Here is a 12,085-nt window from a genome sequence, read left to right on the forward strand (position 1 = left end):
CCTATCCCTAGTGGAGTGTGGTGTAGGTTGTTTTTATAATGCATGTATTTTGACGTAGTATAACCGATAGTAAGTAACTAGCTGTGAGCTCTCATGAGATTTGACCTAAAACATCAAAGAATAGAAAATTTGGCAGGGTTTTGACGTTGGCGCTAGCATCGAAGATTATGTTTGATTCTAAGGCTTGACGGCAAAGCAGGAGGAGTGGGGCAGGGTGTGGAAGGGGCCGGGCCATAAGGGAAAGGGCGGCCTTGTGAGCATGCCGAGACTTAAGGGGGAACTTCGAGAAAGGGGGCGAGGGGGAGGGTCTGATCGATGGGTGGATGATGATGAGTGAAAGACTCTGCCAAGGAAAACACGACGGCGGTGGGCCCGCGCGCTCTCTCTGGCCGCCACGTAGGCGACGGGCTCTCTCTCTCTCTTTTCTGCTGCTGCTGCAATCACTAATTAGAGTAGTAGTAGTATCGTAGTAGTAGGCCTGCTGCTTATGCCTGCTATTCATTCGTCTCTCTCCTCTCTCTCTCTCTCTCTCGTGTGCCGGTGATGCTCCTGCCCGCCACACCTGCAAAAATTCACACACCGGCTTTCCCGATGCCAGCAACAACTCGCACATATCATCACCATCATCCGCCTCATCATCACCACCATCACCCTTCCCATCTTCATCTTCGTCTTCTTCCTCTTCCTCGCCGCCCCTTTCCTCACTTTCTTCCTTGCCATAGCTTCATTGCCACCACTGCCCCTTCGTTCCTCCAGAGAGACATCATCATCATCAGTAGCGGAAGCAACCGCAGCAGAGAAATACAGGCTCCTCCACTCCCATGGAAGTCCAAGCTCAGAATCAACCTAATGGCTTCATCGATTTAAGGAGCAGGTTTCTCTCTCTTTCGCTCTCTTTCTCTTTCTCTGTTTGAACGTGTCCGATCTTCCGCCTTGATCGAGACTATAACCTCCTTTAATCCCTATCTCCAGAGCCCTCCAGCTCTCCGCCATGGACCCCAAGCACCTGCAACAAACTTCCATCCCATTCTTCGTCGATGCTTCTCGCCCCGCCATGCCTGCCGCGCAGCCTCAGCCTTACATACAGCAAACGCTCTTTCAGCCAGGTATTGTAATTATCTCCGTGCTTTGTCTCAATCATTTGATTGGCCGACTTATGTCGCTGTTTCGTTCATCTGATGCATGTTTTTCTTGATTTTCTGTTTAGCTTTGGTTCCAAGCTTCACAGCCTTTCAATCTCCTGCCACGGACGCCATTAATGGAGGCACAGGATGCAGTGCGAAACGGCGAAAACAGATGACACAGCAACAACTTAACATACCCCAGCTTGATCTCAGACAAGCCAGATTGAATTCCTGTGCTGCCAATCCTGCTCCAATGGTTGTCTCAACCGGCCTCCGTCTCGCCTTCGACGATGAGCACTCGAGTGTCTCCTCCGAGCTTGGATCCAAGCCACTCTCTGTACTACATGATGAGCTCTCTGCTCAGCTCTCACAGCAGAAAGAAGAGCTGGATCAATTAGTATCCAGTCAGGTATTGTCCTTAGGCGAGTATTTTGCCATGGCAGCTATGTGTTTGTATATGATATGGCATGAATCCTCTGTTGATGAATGACATTGAATCCCTACACTCGTTCACAGATTGAACAACTCAAGCAAGTCTTTGAGAAACAGCAAACGCAGTCCAAAATCATTTTCTCTGCCATCGAAGAAAATACATCCCGACAATTGCAGGAGAGGGAGCTTGAGATCGATAGGTTAAACAGGAGAAACATGGAGCTGGAAGAGAGGATGAGGTCTCTGACCGCAGAGTGCCATATGTGGCAGAGTAAGGCGAAGAGCAATGAGGCTATGGCTGTGGTACTAAGAGCCAATCTGCAGCAGGCAATGGTGCTGAGCAGGGAGCAGATGAGCAAAGAAGGGTGTGGGGACAGCGAAGCCGATGATGCTGCGTCTGCAATTCATGTGGTGGATGACAGCCACAGTGGGAGGCTGGGCAGCATTGGGCTGGAGCAGGTGCGAACCTGCAAGCGGTGCAGGGCGCGGGAGGTCTCGGTATTGCTGCTGCCTTGCTTGCATCTGTGCCTGTGTGTGGGCTGCAAGGCAGAGGTGAGCAGGTGTCCAGTCTGCCAATCACTGAGCAGTGCCAGTGTGGAGGTTTATCTGTCGTGAAGCAGTTACAAGGAAAAAGTAAAAAAAAGATGGTTTGTCTGTCATGAAACAGAAAAAAAAAAAGTGAAAGATGAAGAAGCACAGCAGATGATGATGGTCATGTCCCAATTGGAATAAGAAGCTTGACTAGCTGAGAGACCCATCTATGGCCTTCTCGTGTGGGTTGGCTTTGGCACATTGGGTTTTGGGCCCTTTAAATTCAGAGTCAAGAGTTTTTGGCCTTCTGAAGGGATTGTCTCTTGGACAACAGGAGTGGGCAGGCAGGGCGCTTCAGGGATGCGACAGCACTGGCCTGGCTAACTCTCATAAAGGAAAAGCCTTAAAGAGGGGGGGGGGGGGTTTTGAAGATTCTTTCATATGATTGTAAAGCTATGGCAGAGGGTAAGGTTGTAAGACCTATCTGCAGCTGAAATTTAGCTTTTCTGTTTTAGGACACCCAACACAGATTTCTTGATATGTTCACCCCTCGTTTGTTTAGTCTGTCTTTGAGATGGGTGCATTTGCTTAACCATCATCAACGAGGAATTACTATACCAGACGACACCTGCAATCCAATCGGATAGTATCCGCCTTTCCCAGCTTTCAGTCAAGTCAATAAAACAGCTACAAGGAAAAGTATTAAACATCGAGCGAAGCTTTTTTAAATCAAAGCCTCAACCCGCCCCTTCATCCAAAGCAAAGCTCCAGCATTGAAAAGCTGGTTACCAACAGCAAATGTCAGGTGAAGACTCGACCGGCTTAAGCTTAATAGGCTCTAGCTCTACAAATTAAGTCTCTTCCCGACAGCTATAATGCAAGGGTGGAGGCTCCACCCAGCTTGCTCTAATAATCAAATCAATCTATACTCTCAAGTCTATTGATGAATTCCCCATGCGCGCTGTCTGATTTATGCTAATGTCATGCAATCTATGAAGAGTGTGCTCATCAGTGTTGGTCATGAATCACGAATCTCTTCTCATTCTTATTGAATCTCTCGTTCCTGTTAACCGAACACTGCTGCTTTCAAATCCTGTAGCGACCTCGAGATAGATGCATAATCTCTCATCGCTCTACGCGTCACTCTTCACGACTATCCGCGTGCACAAGCTCTCACCATTTAGAGATGCATAATATATGGCCTTGTGTACTATGACATCAGAAATTAAAGCTGCGCTTGAGGAGAGGTCAATGATCGTGCCCATGTATATAACAAAATTGGTGAATGGGCACAACTTCTGCCGCTGTTATTTCCAAATTGCGTACATGGATTGTATCAAATATCATTTCAAATCCTTCAAAAGATATATAAGACAAAGAGACAAAAACCATAAATGTTCAAGTTATGTTCCACTTCCAAGGTACAATTTACACGAGAAGAGACCTGGGTTAGGGAGAGCCATCAGCACAAAAAAAAAAAAACCAACTAGAAAGCTATCAAAGCTACTAAATACATAGCGCGACGACTCTACGATGACTTTGCCACGTTAATAAAATTTCCATTTGCCCTAAGTTGTTCCTAGTTGTCTTTATCTTGGTGATTTCATCAAGTCATGCTTTGAGCTATGCTAATGTAAGTTCACCTTTGATCCATAATTTGGTTCTCTTGAAACATTTTGATTGCTTTAATAATTGACTTTGTTGAAATGTGGGCTCCAAAAGGGTCCTTTAGCTTAGGAGTTAATAATGACTTTTTTAATTACAAGACATTTGAGGTGGACTAGGGAGATAGGGTGGTGTGCGTATTTCATCGACTTCCTTTTTACCCTTGGATCCTCTAATTGTAGGCTTGTTTCCTAATCTCCCATTTACCTCTACTCTCCCCCTTGCATTATCCCCTCTTTTTTTCTCCCTTCCCTTTTGGCTTTCACGGGACTTCAAGTCATAACTTGTCATGAGGCAAAACAAGGCACAGTGGAATGACACACAAGATATATCAATAAGGAATCTTCGTATTCATGACATCGAAAGATATATCATTGAGGTACATCTCAGGACTACACCCTCATGACGCCGCACATGTGAGGGTTTACCACTGAGTATGGGGAATCACATGTAGAGTGGAAACCAAGCAGAGCTCACTACTCCCTATATAGGTGTTTTTAGCTTCAACGCCATGGTATAACTACAAAGCCCATACCTTTACACTCGCCCTCACTTAATGAAGTGTTGTCCTAAGCAATCTAAGGGTGGTTTCTTGACTCATTTCGGGGTCTTAACACAACTTATTCTATCAAGTTGGCCAGTGTCTACCAGTCTAAGACTTGACTTATTAGCGGAGTCTTAACACAACCTTTTCTATCAAGTTGGTAAGTGTTTGCTATAGTATGAATTGGGGGTCTTAACACATCTTATTCTATCAAGCTGGCTAGGGTCTACCCATTTGGACTTAATTCTTTTATGCTTTTTGCATTCCAGTCCACCCTCAACTCAATTACATTTGAGGAGTGGAGGCTTCGTAGCCCTAACTTGAGGTGGCTTGGCACATATAGCTTTGCATGCCAAGCTTTATAGGTGCAATCCCCAGTTGTCGCACTATTGGGGTCAAGGTGTGGTGGCACAGTTGTAGCCATGTTGTGCCATGCCTTAAGGGAGGTAGTCCATTGCGTTGCTCCTTGTGTTCCTCCCTTTCTTTGTGCCGTCGCTTGGGCCTTGGGGACTTGGATCTCTTTGTTCGTTTACCAAGACGCTTTGTCCTCATCGCCAAGTCAATAACTTGGGTTGTTTTCCTTTGGCCTCCTTGTCGAATCTTTCTTGCTTGCTTTGAACTTAGACAAACTAGTTGGTTCAGCTTGCCTTTTTGCATAGAAGGTGCGGTCCTGGTACATGGCACTTCTTTGGCTCTTATTAGCCTCATTTGGAGTTGAAGTTCTTGGAGGGGAATGGGCTAAGCCATCACACTTAGAATGGACTTTGGTTTGCGGAAGTAGAGGTATCCTTGAAGTTCTTGGGGTGACACCCATATGTGTGGTGCTTGGTGTGTCACGGATCCATAGGATCGGGATGTCAACTCCTTGCAGCCTGAATGTCGAGATCTTGATCTTTACCAACATTGAGTATGGTCCCAATGGGTTCCATAGTCCAAAGACATTCACCTTAAGAGTGAGTTGGAGAGGCTCAACGAGTAAGGTCTCCTTCCAAAGACATTCACCCTAAGAGTGAGTTGGAGAGTTCTCCAAGGCTCAACGAGTAAGGTCTCCTTCCATGGCACTAAGTTACCTTGATTGGACCATATTGCGAGCACTCCTTTATGCTCTCCCTTCTTTGAGACTTTGTTCTTTGACTTTCTGTCCAAGCTCATAAGGGCTCAAAGGTGCAACCAATGACTCCATTGCTGAAGTGCACTTGGTTTCTACTTTGATTCGAGTTGACTAGGATGGGATGTGGCCTTGGATCAAAAGCTTGGTTTGCTTCGTCCTTAGCCACGAGTTGAGTTTGGGGGGGTTTTGGAGGCATCTTTATTCTCATCTCTCATCTTGGCTCTAGTAGCTTGCCTACGTTTCTTGGCATTTGGTTTCGCCTTTTGCTTCATCCCATCCTCGTTCTTCTCATTCTCTATATTTCCTTCTTCTTTTTGGCCTACTTTGCCTAGGTCTATCTTTTGTTCCTCTTCTTCTTTTGGCTTTCTAGCTCTCCATACTTGTTCATCCAACTTGGTTCCTTCGACTCTCTCTACTTGCTTAATCTTTTTCCTAACTTTCTTCTTCTTGTTTTCTTCTATTTGTTTCTCATATCTTGCTCTAGCTTTTCTTTCTCTTCTAGCTTCTACCTAGCTAACTCTACTCACTCTTCTATCTCTTTTCTTCTATTTTCTTGTCTCATCTTTTCCTTGATCTTCCTTATGGCTAGTGCCTCTCATGTTGATATGGCCAAGAAGAACTCGTGAACTTGGGGTGAGTCTAAACAAAATGAGCCATGTGCCTCTCAGTGTGTAGGTGGCAAAGTGTCGAGTGGAAAACGAAGTCCAGTGAAAATGTAAAAGAATGATGCAATGCGTGATGCGACAAAGGTGCCAAGTTCGAGTCAAGTGCATGTTGAGACTAAGGGTGTCAAAATGAAGCAAAATGCAGATGATGTGTTGAAGCCAAAAGAGAAACCTGTGCTCAAGATGGCCCACGGGTCAAAATGTGTATTTGATGGAGTCAAGATAGAAGCAGTGGAAGAGGTGAGTGAGGCCAAGTCCCATCTGTTTGAGCCAAATGCGTCATTGTGGGGTAATGTGCCCCCCATATGTTCATCCTTGTGCTAATGAGGCCAACGGGCCAAATATTGAGTTAGAGAAGGATGAAGAGTTGATGTGTGTTGGTGTAGATGTGATGGAGTGCTTGTCGCCTAGTAAGCTTAAATGAACTGGGACCATGTGTCCTTTGTGTTGATGGTGTGGTTGATGAACCATGTAAAGAGAACGAAGTGAGTGGAGACATATGCGTGGATGACTCCTTACATTTGGAGGATAAACGAATGGGCAGTCTTGTTGATGAGACTTGTCATGCCATGAGTATAAACGAACATGCCATGAGTGAAGAGTTGAGCGATGATGTGTGTGTAGAAGACTGCTTGAGCTAGGAGGATAAAAGAATGACCATGTATATTCAAGAGATGAGTGGTGATGTGTGTGTGGATGACTCCTTGTGCCACGAGGATAAAAGAACGAGCAACCTTGTTATTGAGATTTGTGGTGCCGCGAGTATAAATGAATGTGCCATGAGTGTTGAAGAGGTGAGTAGAGATGTGTATGTAGATGACTCCTTATGCCAAGAGGATAAAGGAATGGCTAGCCTTGTTGATGAGACTCATGGTGTCATGAGTATAAATGAAAGTGTTGTGAATGATGAGTTGAGTGGAGAAGAAAATGTGGAAGACTTCTTGAACCAAGAGGACAAAAGAATGGCTGTGCATATTGAAGAGTTGAGTGGAGAGGGGTGTGTGGATGACTCCTTGCACCGGAAGGATAAAGGAACATGCAAATATTTAGATGAGGAGTATTTGACAACAGACGAGGATGAAAGTGACTATGTGTCAGCAGAAGAGAGAGATGAAAAAGACTCGTCTAGTCACGAGTATAAATGAACAGTTAAGTGTGTTGAAGAAGAGCGTGTTGGAGAGGAAGGTAGAGGTGAGAAGATGGGAGCCACGAAGGCTACCCAAAGAGAATGAAAATTTGGAAACTTGAGAATCTATTGTCTATCACTAGGATAGAGGATGAGACAAAGGAGTCAATTTTGATGCCACCAAGATCCGAGTTAGTGAGTAGGCAACAACATGTTAGCTTTTGTGAAGAAGTGAGATCCTACTGCTATGAGCTTGATGAGGAGTCAAACACTTGTGCTCCAATGGTTGATTGTGAGGGTGAAAGGCCCTCGTGTAATGAGTATACATGTAGAGTAGTGGCTAATTCAGAGGGTGATAGGCGCTCACATGGTGACATGATTGGGAATGCTGGGGCACTTCGAGTATGTGTCCCACCATGCTGAATGGATCTTCGTGAATGGAACCCAAGTGGTTGAGTTATGGGACGAGATGGGGCCCATGCTCAACATGAAGGTGAATTTCAAGGAGATGCACGAGTCAAGAAAGCCCATGTGTGTAATCAAGCCCATTCTGGTCTTTGGGCCACCAAAGGGATACAACTTACTTGGGGAAGTCAAAATAGTTAGATGGCTATGAGATAGAACCAATGTGAAGGGAAGGAGGCTTCACCTTCCATAGTATTCCAAGCGGATTAAGCTTGTCATGGAGTGAGCAATGAAGGTGAGGGAAAGGTGTGAAGCCTTACCCCTCATCGGTGCAGTCAAGACGAATTTGGGCATGTGGAGGCCCATTCATGGAGTAAAGTGAGGTGTGGTGAATCCTTACTCAAAGTTTCTTGTTGAGTGTTGAAATGACTTGTTTTTTGGCTGATTTTTGTTGTTTTTGAGAGCTGAATGATTGATTTTATGGGATGATTGATTGATTTGGAAGAGGATTGAGAGTGTTTTGGATGATATTGATTGTGTTTTGGAAGTTCATGATGTTTATTGATGGTTCTGTGATGTTCTGATAGGTTCTGAATGGTTCTGTATACCTTCTGTGTTGTTCTGTTTTGGTCTGTTTTGATCTGATTGTCTTCTGTAAGGAGGGATGGAGTATTGATTGATGAAGAATGAGATATTGTGAAAGCTTAGTGAATGTTTTGTGAGAGTTTGGAATGGGTTGAGAATGAGTTATGTGGTTTTGATGACCTTCTGTAACCTTCTGTAGGTCTTCTGTAGAGCTCCTGTTTCTGTTCTGTTCTGTACTGTAACTGTTCTGGTACTGTTCTGTAGACTGTTCTGTGGAATGTATGTGTGACTTTGGGGAAAGTTTTCTAGCCTTGGAAAGAGGTGAATATAAGTGCAAAAGAGCTGAAAGAAGTGGAAGAAGTAGCTGTTGAAGACTCAAGAGAAGACTAGAGTGAAGTGACAGTAGTGAGCTGTGAAGAGACACTGTAGTGGCTCTGGTGACTCTTCATATCAGACATACCTCTTGGGAGGGGTATCCACGACCTAAGAGTGATTATTGAGAGTAATTTTGAGAGATTGTAGTGAGGACATGATGTATTATTGATGGAGTGAGATAGAGAGAGTCAGAGATAGTCAATTCTATTGAAACAGAGTGATTGTATATGAGAGATTGAGAGAGAAGACTATGAAGATATTGAAGATGAATACTATGTGATGTATTTCCATTTAAAGATGGTGTATTTCTTTGCTTTCTTTGTTCTATTGATGGATTTTGTGAAGATGTTGAAGAATATGGTTGATTCTATTAAAAACCATGGGAGATTTACATGATGCTGCATGAAGATTTGTTGTGCCTGGTGTTCTTTTCTTTATTGGGATCATATGAAACATGATAAACAAGCTTGTTGATGTTACAAGATAGATTTTCTTGCAAGAGAATTCCCTTTTCCTTGGTGTTCCTCTCGGGGCTTCATGTTTTTGGTGCGCAGCCGGGGAAGCTTGCCATCAACAAGCACCAAAAAGAGGCTGAAAATGAAGGAAATGGCATTGCCAAGAAGAGAAGAATTCAATGGATGTTTGTAAAGTTCCTTCTTCCACTGAAGAGTTGGAATTCCTCATAATCAAAGCAACTTTCCATAAGAAGTTCATCCCACAATGGCGGAAACACATCACCATCATGATGCATGCTCTATGTGGTGGACAGTTTCCTCTTCCTATTGAAGCAGCAGAAACTTGCATCTTGGTGGCAAACTGTTTGGGAACAAACTGAAGAGCAGAAACAGAGAGAATAAACATCCATGGAAGATTTGGCATTCATTGAGAAGTTTCCAGACAACATCAAGTGGGAGATTGTGAAGAAGCTTCAGGAGTCTTGGTCTGTAGAGGTTCACAAAGACAAGAAGGAAAAGAGTTGGAATTTGTTCGTGGACGCTCAACAGCAAGATACATGGGATGCTTGGTGTACTGATAATCTTCTGTTTGTTCAATTAGCAACCCACTGGAAGTTGGTAGACAGAGTGTTTTTCACAACATACACTATTGAAACCATCAGAAGCTGGCATTACTATGATGATGGTACCACCACAATGCTCAGATGTATGCATTTTGACACCTTCAGAACCGAATACCTTCCTCTGTGCAGTGGCATGAAAGCAGAATTTAGGGACGTTGAGAGGAAAGAAGTAGAAGAAATGTTGGCAAGAGAGTCCTCCAGAGACTGAAGCCTTCTGTTAACCCTCTGTGGAGCACTAACAACATAGTGGAGTCAACCCCCTGATGAATGACGCAATAAAAAGGCAAGCGTTGGAACGAGTCCAGAGGTACGTGAGAAGAGAGAAAGCAAGAATCAGAGCCGAGAGCGAGCTCGCAACAGAAGCCGCCTTTGACGCCCTTGCGGAACTCTTTACAGAAGTCCCAATGGCACATCAAGCCCTTCCTCCTCCTGCTGGAGGTCCACTTCCAAGCCAGATCCGTCCTGGAAATATTGATGACAGACCAGCGAATGTAGTCCCATTGCCAGTTTTTAAGGGAGAGTACAATGAAGACCCCGATCTTCATGTAGCAGAGTTTATGGTAGCATGTGTGGCTAACAATGCCAGAACCCCTGAGCATTGGTTAGCAATATTCCCCGCCACTTTCAAGGGCGCGGCGTTTCAGTGGTATGAGAGACAAGCAGCAGGAACTTTTGGCACATAGGACGACCTGAAGTTGGCCTTCCTTACTAAATTCAGGCGTGAAGGTTTTGAAGAGCGGATGAGAGAGGAATTTATGAACTTAAGTCAGTCCTCTGGAGAAAGAGTGGAAGCTTATGTCTCACGAATGGAATCCATCCTGAAGAGATGGACTAACCATAATCTAGATGATGGCATTCAGAAGGGGGTGTTTCTCAGAGGATTACAACCAGAAGTCCGTAAGTTTGTGGAGCTACAAAGACCAGCCACCCTGCAAGCTGCAACAGAAGGTGCAAGACTGTACGATGAAGTGGAAGCTCGATTAGCGATGAATTCAGGAAGAGGAGTCCTACCTCCTTTGATGCCAGGAATGATGTATCCACCAAATGCAGTCCCAGGGACTGTTCCCTATCCCTACCAACAGATGCCCCCAGTATCACAGTACAGTGCACCAAATCCACAGTGGCCACAATCCATGCCTCAAATGATGGCTCAACCACAACAACCATGGTCTCAACCAATTTCCTCAATGACAAGTCAGCAGCAACAGTGGAATCCTACCAACTGGAGTCAACAGCCAACAGTTCAAACAGGAGCACTGAATCAGATCCAGAACAGAGACCCCTCTGTACCGGCTCAACCCGTTTATGCAGTGATTACAGAGACTCCTCAAAACCCTCCTGCCAGTACATCCGGAGGAGAAAGCTTGAAGGATTATTTATCCAACTCAGTTGCAAACATAAAAAAGGAGTTGATGGATGTGATTACAGAACAACTACAGACGTTGAAAGTGAATACCGCTAGCATATCCAACGTTGCAGGAGCAGGAAGAGATGTGATGCGGTCAAATACTTGGTGTGGTAAGTGTCATCAAGCAGGTCATTTAGCCACTGAATGTACACGGAAACCAACCATCCCTGGAGCCTTCTGTTCCTACTGTTTGCGGAAGAATCATACAGAGGACATTTGCTCTCTGAAGGAGATGCATGATAGGAGAAGAAAGGAAGAAGACACAAGATTCAACCAGCTGGAATCCAAAATGACCACACAAGATATTGGACCCAAGCCTAGAGAGTTTGGTCCTAATTTCGGACCCAGAAGATTTCCTTCTCAAAGTTACAGAGGAAGACAGTTTGGCGGTGGTCAGAGATCAGAAGTGGAGTGTTACAGATGCGGAGAAAAGGGACACATCTCACCAAATTGTCCAAATCCTCGAAGGTCAGTGGATTACAAGCCCTTATGCAGTCGATGCAAAGGAGAAGGCCACACTGCAAAAGACTGTCCAAGCCCAGCCCCAGTGAAAAACAATGCTACTGATAGTCCATCCAAGGCCCAAGAGCCTACCTCCAATTTGGTAGAATTGGAAGTTGCTGCCATCATGCGTGCAAAGCAGAAGGAACCACCTACCCAGAAAGAAAATAACCCTCCTGCCAGAACAGTGAAGTTCAATCTTCCACCAGAAGAACAGAACAGAACAGAGCCTAATAGTGCCGTACAGAGCCCTACAGTGCCACAGAGAGTTACAGAGACAGTTACAGAGACAAGACCAGAGGTCCAGGAGACAGAAGAGGAGGAAGTGCCACAAGTAGCAGAAGACGTTCCCATGATGCCTCTGTTGGAAGAAAGAGGAAAAATAAAAATGGGTGTTGCCCCATTCCCTAATCGGTTAGAGAAGCCAGTGGATCCTATTAAGGAATACGATCTGGTTAGAGATCTAGATACCTTTAAACCAAACCTCACATTTCGACAATTATTGATGTTGTCTTCCAGTTGCCGGAAAAGATTC

At 44.8% G+C, this 12,085-nt stretch overlaps 1 protein-coding gene across 1 annotated transcript; it reads left to right on the forward strand.

The window, feature by feature from the left end:
• Window positions 1–466: 466 nt before the first annotated feature.
• On the forward strand, window positions 467–3,344 carry LOC148036581 (uncharacterized). The gene is made up of 4 exons (XM_087678571.1): window positions 467–874; window positions 973–1,106; window positions 1,208–1,533; window positions 1,641–3,344. The coding sequence occupies exons 1-4, from the start codon at window positions 822–824 to the stop codon at window positions 2,169–2,171; spliced, it is 1,044 nt and encodes a 347-aa protein (XP_087534697.1). The 5' UTR covers window positions 467–821; the 3' UTR covers window positions 2,172–3,344.
• The last annotated feature ends 8,741 nt before the right edge of the window (window positions 3,345–12,085 follow it).

Source organism: Lygodium microphyllum, chromosome 5 (assembly GCF_053477565.2).
Source record: "Lygodium microphyllum isolate KBCC chromosome 5, Lygodium_microphyllum_v1.1.10, whole genome shotgun sequence".
NCBI classification, from domain to species: domain Eukaryota; kingdom Viridiplantae; phylum Streptophyta; class Polypodiopsida; order Schizaeales; family Lygodiaceae; genus Lygodium; species Lygodium microphyllum.